At 27.1% G+C, this 14945-nt stretch overlaps 2 protein-coding genes across 2 annotated transcripts; both read left to right on the top strand.

Annotated features, from left to right (window-relative positions):
• The first annotated feature begins 216 nt into the window (after positions 1-216).
• Positions 217-2637, top strand: LOC141532435 (uncharacterized). Its single transcript, XM_074250776.1, has 3 exons — positions 217-358; positions 1228-1499; positions 1572-2637. The coding sequence occupies exons 1-3, from the start codon at positions 345-347 to the stop codon at positions 1901-1903; spliced, it is 618 nt and encodes a 205-aa protein (XP_074106877.1). The 5' UTR covers positions 217-344; the 3' UTR covers positions 1904-2637.
• A 9170-nt stretch (positions 2638-11807) lies between these two features.
• On the top strand, positions 11808-12687 carry LOC141532320 (uncharacterized). Its single transcript, XM_074250611.1, has 2 exons — positions 11808-11896; positions 11971-12687. Exon 2 carries the CDS (start codon positions 12008-12010, stop codon positions 12584-12586), a length of 579 nt encoding a protein of 192 aa, XP_074106712.1. The 5' UTR covers positions 11808-11896; positions 11971-12007; the 3' UTR covers positions 12587-12687.
• Positions 12688-14945: the final 2258 nt, after the last annotated feature.

Below are 14945 nucleotides of genomic sequence, written 5' to 3'. Positions count from 1 at the left end.
TATTAAATTTTAATCATAAATTACGTTTAGATAATGATGAAAGAGGTAAATCGTTTGAATTTAAGCATCAGAGATGGTCCTACCGCTATAATTTTAGCTAAAATTATTGCATTAAGCCTTCTACCAGCCTCTAAAATATTGGAGAACTTTTGTCCAATCGTATCATCTTTAAGTAATCAACAGCTCCAAATGTTTAGAGCTTTACTGAATTATTATATTCATAATTGGATTAACGGAGTAGGTGTAAATAATTACAGCTTCTTTAAAAATGCTCGGTGTTTAGTGAAAAATTCTGATATAATAATCAGACATATGAATAATCATTTACGAAATGGTCGCACTGGATGGGATTTTCTTGGTAAATATATTGGGAAGGAGGGGGGAGGGGCAAAACGAGGTTCGGTTTTACATGTAAAAAGGTTTCCCATGTAGCCCCTCCCCCCGTGCCTCTTAACTTTATATAAATTTATAAACATTGAATTAATTTTTAGACCTATTAAGATGATATTAAAAAATTGGTCGATTGACTTATATAATAATGATTCAAAATTGAAAACGAGACTCTTTTATTCAGTAAAATATTGAAAATTGTCACAATATAATTGCAAATTATACTCTGACTTTTATGGTTTTATAAAAATATATTACCAATATTTTTTTTTTATTTAGATGCAAATATCACAAGAGATTGATTTTTTTTTTTTGAAAATTCAATTAAAATAAAAATAATTAAAATTTTAGAATGTAATGGTTCAGACATATAATCATTTGTTAGAAACTACAGTTCTCATAAGCATTTTAATCGATAAAAAGTTATAAATAATACTGACATTTTTTAATCATCATTGACTATTTTACTTTCGGAGCATTATACTTTTAAGTATAAGCTCAGGTGCACAGTAACCTATCGGATCCGGCCCTTTCTTACCAAAAAGCATTGGACCGGGTTCGAGTCCGGCGTACACTAATGGATATTTTCACTATTTGAGTGTATTATTATTCTGCTCAGCTCAAAAAAAAAAATAAAAAATAAAAACGAGTTGCAACCTCAAAAGTAAACCCCCTACCGTAGTCACTCATGACATTAATAGTTTATAGGACTTTAAAACAAATAAAAAAAAAGAAAAGTATAAGCTCAACATTTTTTTAAATTCTGAAAAAATAACAAATAATTAATATTTTTATTTTCTTTGTATTCTATAATTCAGAGAAAATATTGTCCTGTAGTGAGCAATGTGATTTTCATTTTGACCATTATCAAGAGCATCAAAAAATAAATTGGAGTGGATACAAAATTAAAAATATTTTCACTGGAAAGAAGTTATGTAAGCCACTTGATAAGCTCTGGCAAAATATCGGCGAATCTCAAAACTGTCAAGATTTCTTAAAAAAAATTGGGACATTATTAATTCCAATTTTGAAAAATATGACCGTTACCGGCATCAATTTATCACCTCAGTTTAAGTTAATGAGACGTGAAGACAATAACTCAGAAATAGGTATGAAATCAATAAATCAGTAGATTCATTTAATAAAAGAGAAAAATTTTTTCAATTAAATCTTATGTTAAGCTTTAAACTTGGATGAGATCGTTCGTCGTTCAAATCAAAATTTACTCGCCAACCAACCCACAAACAATAATTTGGAAAGGTTAGAAATAGAATTAGAGGCGACAGACCAAGCAGAAGAAGAAGAAGAAGAAGAAGAAATCTCTACGTGCTGCATTTGTAAAGATAGGCGTCCAATTATGAGATACCAACCGTGTGGACATGTAGTAACTTGTGAGCAATGCAATACTGGATGGTTTGAATCAAGACGGGACGATGGCCGAGAGATGGATTGTGTAATGTGCAGGGCTGCGGTTAACTTAGTTGAGTTTGCAGAGTTGGAGGTATTAGTATGAGTTTAATACATTGATAATTTATTTTAAGATATTTTAATTGAGGTTGAGCTGTAGTAATCTAATTTTTTAAGATACTATTTAATAATATATTTCTTAGACATAAATATTATCAGTTAAAATGAAGTTAAGAATTACATGACTGAGATTTCCAAGTACAGTAACTAAAAAGATTTAATTAAATATAATTAAAAGATTATATTAGCACAGGGCAGCCTCATTATTAGTCGTAGTTATTAATATTTTTTTAGAATTTCAGAAAATTCACTTAGTAGTCGTAATATTAGAGAGTTCAAGTTCTTCCAGAAGACCACAGTTGGGATAATTACAATGATTATTGAATTTATTTATGTCGGTGTGTGTGTGTGTGTGTGTGTGTGTGTGTGTGTGTGTGTGTGTGTGTGTGTGGCACGAAAAAGAGAATAATTAATAAATGTTAAGATTTTTATTTTAAACTATAGAGAATAATTTGATAGATGATTTTTAATTTTGGTTAAAATAATTAGTTTAAAGCCTCTTTTTCGTGTGGTTTGAGGTCATTATGTGGATGACCGACTGTACTTGGCTGGGTTTTACCGAGATTTCCCTAATAAGCCACTGCAAAATTGACATTGCAGGTGAATGCAGTACAGTGGTGAAGTCGTGCTCGGACGCACAGGTACATCTTTATCAATAAAGATGTACTTGTTGTTTTTTTTTTTTTTTGTACATTCAAAATAAATTTTCTTTTCAATGAAGCTTGAGATTTTTTTCTTCAACAATTCTTACTTAATTAATTAATAATGTCGATTTATAAATATATTTATATATATATATGTATATATATATATATATATATATATATATATATATATATATATATATATATATATATATGTAATTCTAAGGATGATCATCAGCGCTGTAAATAAAAAATAATATATTATTGTACGGTAAGTCAGATATTTTTAACATTTCTAGCCAGAAAATTAAAAAAAATTATATGAATTAGGTTGAATCTTTAAACTTTGCGCGCTATAATGTAGTGCCCTAGAGTGTCACGCGTATATTTTTGCGCATGCGTAAAATACTATTTCTAAAGGATATCCCCAATTAAAATTATTTCACTTGCGCAGTTAAGTTAATCTAACAATGCTTATGTTCTATTTTTCTTGGTGTTGTTGTTCTTTTGACAAATAATTAATTATAATAAAATAAGTTATAAATGACAATACAAAGAGAATAATAAAAGTATTGCATTTATACTTACACCAATGTCAACGCAATAATGTTCATTTTTGCTTATACAACGATAAGTTGTGGTTTAATTGAAAATGTAGTTGGAAAAGAAAATAATCAAAAAGGTATATAAAAAATATTTTTTTAATTTTGAACAAAAAAAAAATTAATTATCTCATAGGGAGCTTTTTAATACGGTCTTATTCTTATTCTATATTATTATGCTTCAAAATGTTGATTTTTTAAGTTTTCATAATTTTATGAATTAAGAAATTTTTATAAATTATTATTTTTCAAAAAAATATAAAAACTTAATGAAAAACGATAAAATAAAATAAAATAACATTTTTAATAATTATTCAGGCATATTGTCAATAGGCTTACTGAACTTAGCCTCACTTAAAAATTTTTTTTCCGATTTTTAATTTTTTTTTTTTATTTATCCGTGATTCTTCGATTATAAAAATTGATTGTATAAATAATTACATAAATTTTCATCCTTAAATTTATCTCTGTTTATTAGATATCTTTACTTTTATCTCTTAAATTGATTAATTTCCATTCATTATCGTTAGTTTGTTCACTATTGATAATTGTTCCATCATAAAAACCGTTCAATAGCAAATTATTCTATATTTTTAATTAAAATATTGTCATAGCCTTATTGCTGGGTTTCACATGTGCCCGCGGTGTAATGTAAACTCGCGTTGCTTACGTTGTAATTTGTAATGTATATCACCACTTTACAGTAGTTCTTGTAAGATATATTAACATCACTCCATTTTTATTACTTTTTTTTTTTTTAATATAAATCAATTACTATTGTGATAATTCTACAGCAACAGTGTAAGTTATTGTCGGGATCATATTTAAAAACTCATAATTAAAGTCTGTAAAACTCCAAGTTATACTTAAACTTTGGGATGTTGAATACCGTCTGTTTTATTACGGCCTTCAAAATGCATCTCCAAAATTCAACGAGATATCTTAATTGGCAGATGATTTTACGATTGTTGCTTATGATCACTGTAAATAAAATAAGTCAACACTATTATTATTATTATTATTATTATTATTATTATTATTATTATTAATTATAACTAATTAATTAATTAATAACTCATTATTTATTTTATACTATAGAAGCTGGAACAAGCAATGGGGTCATTGTCTAAAAATTTTTTGAAAATTATAGGCTTGATACATCATTCATCGAAGGTTTCGAATGGGTAAGTACATCACCTAAATAAAATATCAATCAGTATTAATAAAAGAATAAATTAATATGTTTACTAGTTTTGCCAAAAACAAGGATGGGTACTTTCAACAGAAAGACAGAGAGCACGTTTTTTCGTTTCAATCCTCACGGACATAGATGAAAACCGCTATTACTGTGAAGATATGTGTTTTAAATTTTAATAAAATTGTCTCAATTGTACCGACAAAGCTAGTTGACCAAGGGGAAGAACTTGTTGATTAGTCGTGCTTCATTTCGAACTATTCCAGCAATTACACATCGTAAAATTATGTATGCGCCCCATGTCTGGTATCAGTTTCAAGGTAGGATTACATTGAAAACTTTCGGGTATTGATAAGCTTATTCTTATTATTAGCATTAGATAAATTATTATATGATTACAAATGATGCAAAATACCATCTCCACTTGAAACGTCTCTAACATTAACTATCTTTACTTAAAAATTTGGAGAAATCTCACAAGATTACTATTATTTTCAAGTAGAGGGGATTAATGGTAAAGAGGTTTTGAGTAAAGATGGTATTTTACAGTAAATGAATTAATTATTAGATTAGATTTAAAATTTATAACATTTATTATTTCAGAGATGTTTGGGTATTATTTATATGGTGTACATTGAAAATCATACTTGGAAATATACCGGTATGTATTCAAGTACCATCAGTAGACGGCCTGCAAGTTTCTTCGTTAGGTAAATAGTATTGTATATTCTGAATATAATATATTAATTAAAATATAATAAAAAATGCTTATCAATGTGGTTAAGAACTTGGTATGAAAGGGATAAAACATTTGATTGTGTTGTACAATACCCCTTCTAAATTAAATTTTTGACCATAGTTATGACCTATATCGATCAAGTTTAACATGAATATCAAGATTAAAAAATAAATAGAAATAACACTTTACATAAAAATTTAAGAACAATTCAAATGTATATTTATTATTTAGTGAATAACAACCCTTCATACTTGAAACAATAATTTTCGAATTTTTTTATAAGTCTCATTTCCATTCATCTTTGAATCTTGATATTCATGCTAAACATAACCGATATAGGTAAAACTTGTAAAACCAGATAATCAAGAAATATAAATAAAAAAAAAAAAAAAATCAGCATCAAAATTTACTACAACGTCTAAGCCTCAGTGATAACTATTTTTTATTACATTTAAATTACGATCTAGAAGAAAAAACATATTATGATAGTAAAATATACATTATTGAAACCAGATACTATTATTTCCAGGAATCCGTATTGAATTGGTATTATTTTTTGCGGTAATGATCAAACAAAAAATTTTGCTTCATTTTGCTAGGCTACATTAAACTTATTAACAGATGTATTCACTACTTGCTGCTCTTATTAAAATTTTCTGCACGCCAACACTATTTTTTATGTGTACATGGTTCTTAAGTGCATGAGACAGCTATATTTGTAAGTAGTTCTATAAATTATTGCATATAAAATTGAATCATAAGATGGCGATAATTTATATCTATATTTAATTAACAGATGGACGCCGTAGTAGCTGAATTGAATGGTGGTTTAATAATGGTACCCGATGGACTATCTTTAGCTCTTCTTCCTGAACCACTGTTATTGTTATTAAAATTACAAGACGCTTTATCACTTGTTCTTCAGCCACAACTTATTTCCGCGGTGACACTCGGAAATTTTTTTCCTCCTGCGGCTGTGACAGCTACATATTCTTCAATGCTAGATAAATAATTAAAAGCGGTATATATCAGAACTTTTGCACATTTATTACTAGGATATCGTAGCTGTCTACATTGATTCGTATTTATCCTAAATAAGTTATTACATTTCACAAGGTTTGTTTTTTATAATTGTTAATTCAATAATTTTAGTTGATTTGAATGATTTCAATATTAATTGTTTTATAATTATTATTACATCATAAATTTTTCAGATCAAAGTTTTAAGCGGTACTATACAGTCAAAAAAGAAACCCTGTTTTTTAATCTTTTATTGTTTATATTTCTTGTCAAAAAATTTTTATAAATTAGCAATTTTGGACAGAGTTACATAAAACTTTGACTCATCGATCGATATATGTCATATTTCAATGACATATTTTTATATATAAGTTACTCGCATTTTAAAAAAATAGTCCATTCTTTTTGACTGTATAGTAGGTGCCATACTCTACCGAATCTGTGGATCTCAACAATAAATCAAGGGGCCCAGGTCGAATAAAAACAACGGTAACAAAAGTAAGCAGTTGAAAAAATTATTGAAATATATAACAATGATGAAAACATTCAACTTCAACAAGATCCTGACACGTAATGATTAAAAATGAATTAAAATACCATATTTTTAAATTTTTGTTTAATATTTCAGTTAAATAATTTTTAAATAATGAATTTAGGCAAAACCGTCGAAGTAGCAGTGAATCGTTGTATTGCAATAACGGAAAATATAATAATAAAGAATTATACGAAAATCAGGTGAACAATCAGAGATATTTTCAAAAATTTCAAGGTTATTGTGAATTTCCAAGATCTTATGGACTTCAACACACACGTACTACTATAAATCGTAGAAAAAAGATATCATCGGAAAAGAAGCTGGAGCTAGTGAATAAACATTTTTAGAAAAAACTAATATGACTAAAAAGTTAGTATTTTTTTTTAACAATATTTTATTTTCTTTACATAAATGTAATAAATTTATATTAGATTTTTATTATTGATGTAGACTTTTCATGTCATTGTTTTCTGTTATTGCAAAAGTTTTATACAAGTAGGAATTTTAACGCATTTTATTATATCAATCAACAACCTTGTTCACTGTCATTGCAGTTTTGTAAATGTCTTCGAAAAACCGACTGTTAAGCAATTAAATATAAGATTTATCTATTTGTAAGTGAATATATTGTAATATTTGTTCACTTTATTTTTAATTATCCTATAATTTTAATTTTTTTTTTAACTGTTTCTTTAACAATTATTCTAATTTATTTTTTTATTTGCGCTCCTGATGAGAAACCGATATAACTATCTTTGTTGTACTTGTAAGATAAAAGAAAACTAAAAATCAAATTTTTCGTTATACAATAGAATTAAAAAACAAAAAAAAAAAAACATTGCCAGTAAGTAGATCTATAAATATCCTGTAAATATTCCAATGTCATAGCATTATTTTTTGAAATTTTTATTTATTTAGAATAAATTTATGAAACTCCAATGCCAGGAATCAGCTGTTTAACAACAAAATTAAAATTATTGATATTGTAGATTCATTGTACCTCGGTATATTAACATTTGATATTTTTCGTAAAAAAAATCTACAAACTTAATTTTTTAATTCCCGATTAAAAATAATTGATAAATTTTACTTAAACTTTAATGAATGGTATTTCTTATAGCATTTTTTTTTTTCAAAATTTTTTTAATTGTTTTATAATTTAGATACATGTAGTGCTTAATATTAAACAAATGACAAACACGACTGTTATATTACTATATAGATATATTTTTGTTTCCATTGTAGTGCGAACATTAACGAATTGAGTTTGGTGTAATAAGTTAATATTTATAATTTTTATACCTGACCATTTTTTTATTAATTTGTCTTTTTTTTTGTTCAGAAAAACTTCGAGTTGTTAAATATGCCAGCAGTATCAGCTGTATCTCTGGAACTAGCTATAAAAGTATTAAAAACATACATTACTTATTTTGCTAATGGATTACCACCGTAGAGTTCAGGAGTCTGACAAAGAATTGAAAAAGATGTCAAAATTCAAAAGATTTCCTGACCTCAAGGAAAAGTGGAAAATTGGTAGTGTAAGAACTAATATTACTAAAAACAGAAATAATATTTTAACAGATGCTCTAAGAGAATGTGGTATCTCTGTACACACAATCCTACTAACAAATCTAAACCTATTATTAAATCTAACAACGTGGACACCAGTCTAGACATTAAGCATGAAGACGAAAATGATGATAATAAACATGATAATTGTGTTGATGATAGTGAAAATAAAAATTCTGATCTAGATTCTAACAAATGTGATATTAATGAGCAAGATCATTTTACTGTTGAAATTAATCGAGACGAATGGAACAAAATCAAAAGCCCTGAACCTCTTATTCACAACGGTCGCAAGTACATCGGATTTAAACCAAATGTTTGGTCAAACAAAATGTCATATGCTTTTTAGAAGCAACATCATTTGAAATGGGCTTTCGTTTTCAAAAGAGGTAGAATAATTAAAAATGGTAGGGATTATGCAACTATGAGCGGACATTGTAAGGCAAAGAATTGTAAAAACCCAGTAAAAGGAATTATAAAAAATTATCCAGGAGATGTCGGAACTGTCTATATTAAGATGTACTGTCGCGATACCAGATTTATTAAACACGATGATATGAAAAGACCGCTCAATAGAGCAGAACGTTCGGACGTACAAGAGGAGCTTTTGAAAATGGGTGCTTCTGCATGGAGAAAAATAAAGCTGAGGATGCTATAGAAACGGAAGATGCTGATTCGCCTTTTTTATATAATGCAAATACGCTTCACCAGGTGAAAAAAGAAGCCACTGATAAGAAATTAGGTATAGAGAATAGTGGAGTTTCATAATGAAGACTGAATAACAATGATTCCTTTGCGGTGATATTTTTTTACAGGTAAAAAATTTTAATTGTAATTTTATCTGTATTTTTTCATTTAATACAATCAGTTATTGATACCAATCTAAATTATAACTTTGCTAATGAATTGTATAAAACTGTTTATTGTAATTAAGAAATTATCTTGTATAAACTTTATTTTTTTTTTTTGTTTGCAGATCGGAATGAATGAATAGAAAAAAACATAATTATTATCATAAAATAAAAATAAATTAATAAAGAAAGTTTTCAAGCTTAAACAAATCGACGAAAATTATTTAATAGATACCAGATGCTTAAATAATAGTTAGAATTTATAATTCAAATTTATAAAAATAATTTATAAAAAAAATTAAAATATATTATATTATAAACGTTGATCTTGTATATAGCATCGATTTGTTGTAAAAAAAAAAAAAAAATTATGACATTCATGCACTGAATGTCTAAAAAATTGTACCAAATTTTAAAAGCATGGATGCATGTGTTATAAAAAATATCTAATTATATCTTTTATACAAGATCAAATAATTATTGCGGCATACAAAAAATATTTATTTTGCTGCAATAAATGACTAGATGGATGTAAATGTTAATAATGCGTTACTATAAATTAATTGATTGAATAATTTTTTTTTTTTTCATAAAAATTATTTACATGAATAAATTGTATTTACAATAACTTCAATTCAACAACAATCTCAATGCCATTGAATTGACGATTTAATTCAATAAATGAATATTAATATTAATAATTAATTTAATTATCTTAAATAAAACAATCAAATTTCTATAAATGAAATGTATTTATAGCTATTGAAAATTCAGCAATTGAAATATTATTAAATATCGTGTTAAAAAAATCTGTTTAGATCATATGATATTTTATTGGAAAGTAAAATTTAATAAGTTATGTGATTAAAATTGAATTTTTTTTTTTTTTTTTTTAAGTAATTTATACATAAAAATTAAATAACTATTATTGAAATTAATAATTATGTTCAGTTAGATAATTTTAAAAATTTTAATCCTTAGGGCATTAATATTTATTTATTGCCCGCGTTTATTCACTGACATATCACTTGAATAATTTTTGGAATAAAAAAAAAAAAAATAAAAAAGTAATTACGAGTAGCGATTTTAAATAGATAGGTGGATAAAAAATTTTATTTGACTCTGGAACTTAAATTCCCTCAGAGCTATCAGTATTTAATATACATTGGTTTACATCGGTTTATGTTGATTTTTTTAGAAAACTATTTACTCGAGAAAAGCCCACCTAGGTTACAACAAACTGAATAATTTGTTCAATTATAATTTACTTTTTTTTAAATATAATTACCAAAAATAAATAATTTATTATAGAAATCTCATTCATTTGGAATAATTAAATAAACAATTTTATCATATGAATTTAATTTTTTTGACATCAATAAAATAAACATTATAAATAACTTCGTTCCTTCAATTATCAATTATCGAATTAATATTTTTTTATTTTTTATACGTTATTGATTTAAAAATGTAACATATAATTTTATAATAAAACTATAAATAAATTTTTCAATTTAATTAATTATCATTTAATCATACTTTCGAGTAATTATTAATAATTTACATTGATTCATTACTATTTTATTAATTATTCTTTATTAAGTTTTATTCTTTTTAAAATATATTTTCTTTCAATTTATACAGCTTGCAATCCCTCTATTGGATAATTTCAAAATTACAATTGCTATTTCTGTATTGCAGTTACCATACAAAATCTACTTAACCGTCGGAGACATTAAAATGACTAAAGTTGGTACCGCTGTATACTTAGATATAATATGCACATAATATAATATGGACGTGGCTAAAGGTACGGCAACTGGGAGATACGGATCCGTTCACATACGGCTCCGTACGCATACGGACAACCTTAAAGACCCGGGGAAATTCAAATTTTTAAGTCGTACGCATACGGAGACGTACACAAACGGACTCGTATTTAAACGGAGCCGCGTATATACGGAGTGTTATACATACGGACTTGAAAAATTACGTGCCCGGGAAATTTAAATTTTTTCAAGTCGTACGCATACGGAGTCGTATGCATACGGAGCCGTATAATTACGGCGTTATTTTTGTAAACTTATCAGAGTTTCAGTTTTGTATGTACGACTCCGTGTTTATACGGAGATTTACGAATTTTTGTTGGTTTAGGCTGTGGAATGCTACGTATTCCATAATTCATATAGTTCTATAGAGTAGTATATAGTACTCTATAATTTAGGTAATACTACATGCATCGACAGGCTTAATAAAATTATGATTGCTTTTAGTTTCTGTCACATTACGATGTAAACTTCTCAGTAATTTGCAGTGTGTGTATGCCTTAATTTTTTTGGTTCTGAGAATATGCATTATACCCCCTCTCGCTCTGATCTACCTGTTCGAGCTTGTTCGTGGATTGGTGATTCCTTGTGAAAATCAGTATTCTTCGGTACCTGTTATTTTATTGTGAAGTACAGTGACTGTTGGCATTAAACCGATTCAAAGTATATCATTGCACTTTTAAGTTTTAAAGTAATTATCGTACAATTTTATTGTAATAAACATGATACTTTTAATTTATTCATTTCAACTAATCTAATCTAAGGTTATTACTTACAGATGAGTTTATTCCTGGGTAAAGAGTTTAACTCAAAAGTGGAATTTGAAGAGGCTTGTAAACAATACCAGCTCGAAACTGGGCGAAAATTTGCCTTTTCATCCAATTATGTTGACACGCGTCATTTAAAAAAACAATCAATTCTAAACTTGAGATTTATCATTGTGTTGCTAGGTGTATTCATCATGGAGCTCCTAAGGAATTGAAAAAAAAAGTAAAAGAGTAAGTATTCACCTTTTACCAGCTTGCGTTGGTTACTTCAAGATGTTAATTTTTGTCTTTATTTACTTTTGAAGGCCTATCGTCAGGACCAATTGTCCAGCATATTTTAGGATGAACATTCATAATAATGAAACGCTGAGAATTTATCAATGGAATGAAGAGCACAATTGTGAGACCATGCCTGCTTCTATTGCCTCTTCATCCAGCGTTTCACAACAACAGAAACAACAACAACTAGTGAGCAAAACAATGCCAGCAAAGAATTGTCAGCAAAAACGTTCTCATGAGCCAGATTCATCGAGTGGCGATGAATTCGCGAATTCACCGTCACAGTCAACGTCCCGTTCCAGATGTCCGTCAAAAAAAAAGCGACTCCCTCTGTCTCCTATCGTAGTGCCTCAAAAACATGCCAACCTGCCATTTAATTCGGAGGAAAATACAGATGAAGATATTTCCGAGAAAGATGATGACGGAACATCTGTTCAGTCTCCACCTTTCTCTCCTTTATCTTCACCTGTAAAACAACCCGATGGAAATAATGCAGACGCGACGTACAGTCTCTCAGAAAATTCTATCGTCTTTGATGAAAATTTACCTGTTATAGCAGAGGATGAAAACAACGAAATCCTGCAAGTACTTCTAGGAGGCTACTTTAAAGTTTCAACACCTGAAGATTCACTAGTTGAATAAGATGATGTGTTATCAATATTAAAATATTTAGAGCTTTTTTATATCTTTAATTTCCATAAATCTGTTTTTTTCAATACTGTCATGAATAATAAAAATATTCAATCATATTATAATTTCAATATTTCTTCATTAATTTATAATGATTTTTAGTTTTATTCTAACAATAAATTCAAAATTGTCTTGTATCTTCAATTATTTCTACCATTAAATGAAAAGAAATAATTCTAACCGACTCGAGAATTAATTAAAGTAAAGTACCCAGTACTTGAACAGTTTTAAAAATGGTCCTAGTACTTGAACAGTTTGGAAATTCTTGTATTATTAAAAAACTCCAGCCGTAAACATTAATATTTAATGTATATTAAGATCTTCAAATCTTAGTTAATGATACAAGAAATATTTTTTAATGTTAAAGCTAAATTATTACAGGATTTTATTGATGACTGCGTTAAATTAATTTATTGAATAGATTTTTAGCGGCGTACTCTTCTTAGCAGTACAGTCGTCTGCTCTTTTTACTAGTTTATCTAACTAGATTATTTAATTATTATTAAAATTACGTTAGCCCGATACCTTCAGGCATAAACAATTTATTTCAATTATTATTTTTTGAGTTTGTCATTTTTATAATTTTAACTGAAAAAATAATTCGGACGGCCCAGACCAGGAGTCGAACCTGGATCTTTTGGTTAGAGCCTTTGGCGCGTAGGACCCAAAAGTTGAACGAGACAGCGCCGTATGTTCAAGTATACCGTCTCTCATTTTTACATTGCTGTAGTACTTGAACAGTCTAACTCTATGTTAAACAAATATTTTAAAATGTTTTAAAAAATACATTAAATTGTATAGTTACAAAAAAATTATACAAATGAAGTAAATAAAAAAAAACTATAAACAAAATTTACTATTTTTAGAACGAATATTAGTGTTTGTGAAATAAAAAAAAATTATTAATCATTCTAATCTGACTCTGTAAACAACAGGCAAAAATACATTTGAATGTTTTTTAAAGTAGAGGACTTAAATGTATGATTATTGTTAATTTTATAATATAATTGAGCAGACATTTGATAATTTTATGAATTTTTTTAACAAGTAAATAATGGTAAAATAAATTAGAAAAAAAAATTGACATTTAGAAATTTAAAAAAATTAAAAATACAATTTTTTAAAAATATTTTTTTGGAACAAATTTATTTGTTAAAAAAAAAATTAAAAAATAGTCAAGTGACTACTAACTTGAAAGTCATATATAATAAATTGTTATTTTTATTTTTATTTTAACACAAAGTATCTAAAGCCATGTTAAATGATTGTTCAAGTTCTGGTACAGAGGTGTTCAAGTACTGCAGCGCATCACAGTTTAATGTTCAACTACTAGGCCACTTGAAGAATTTTTTTAAATAATTAAAAAAATTTATTTTCTTAACGTGATACAAATTTCTTTTCTTTAATATATTTAGAATTGAAGATATTTTATTAAGTCACTTTGATTTGGTCAGTTATGATGAAATTAACGTTCTAAAATTGTGGTCAAATACAATACACTATCAAATGTGTTCAAGTACTGGGTCTTTTACCTTATCAAACAAGTTAATGATTGGTTCCTAAGACATAAGATCAGCAGTATTTTTACGGATCCGTACAACAACGGAGCCGGTGCGGTTCGGATCCATACATATTAGTGTATTACATATCATGAAGATTATGATTGTTTATAAGCTTGCAAGGTGTATTTGCTTAATAAGTAGTGATTAAATTAACAATAAATGAATGTTGATGAATCCTAAACATGTAGAAGCATGCACTAATACTCCAATATCAAACATGGATGTAAGTTGATATTTTTAATAATTAATTATTGTTTTATTGTATTTTTTAAATAAATAGTTATATTCAATTTATATTTTTTTTAATCTAACTAACACAGGGTTTATTTTTGCATCAACGTTTTAAATCTGAAGAAAAATTGAGAGCCGCAGTGGAATTTTATGAAACAAGCACAGGCTTTAAATTTACTAGATTTTCATTCAATTATTTAGATGAATCTTCCACAGAGAAATCAATTAGAACCAAATTATTGTTCCGAAGAGTAGAATATAAATGTGTTTGCTATAAAGAGCCTGAACCTTTGCCTGCTAATCGAAAAAGAAGACGAGAGTGAGTAAAAAAAATATGCTAATTAACATATGCAAATTTGTTAAAATTGATTGTTTCCACTAGTGAAAAAATATAATAAATCAGGATGTTTGATGAAAAAACTTAGTGTGAATCAAACTTTTGCAAATTGCTAAATGTACGAGTACATAATACTGATTTTTATAACTTATTTCTGATAGCATCGTTTGATTTCTAATCC

The sequence above is a fragment of the Cotesia typhae genome, unplaced genomic scaffold (genome assembly GCF_013202065.1).
Source record: "Cotesia typhae breed Kobodo isofemale line unplaced genomic scaffold, CoteBio_Ctyphae contig_59, whole genome shotgun sequence".
NCBI lineage: Eukaryota > Metazoa > Arthropoda > Insecta > Hymenoptera > Braconidae > Cotesia > Cotesia typhae.
Note: the sequence above shows the minus strand (reverse complement) of the source record. Positions and strands in the feature narration are given on the sequence as shown.

What these genes read in the sequence shown, in the direction of transcription:
- LOC141532435 (XM_074250776.1), top strand. An exon ending in AGACAATAACTCAGAAATAG is followed by an intron (nt 1,500 to 1,571) that starts GTATGAAATCAA and finishes TCTTATGTTAAG; the next exon opens with CTTTAAACTTGGATGAGATC.
- LOC141532320 (XM_074250611.1), top strand. Translation starts at nt 12,008, where the DNA reads ATGAACATTCATAATAATGAAACGCTGAGAATTTATCAATGGAATGAA.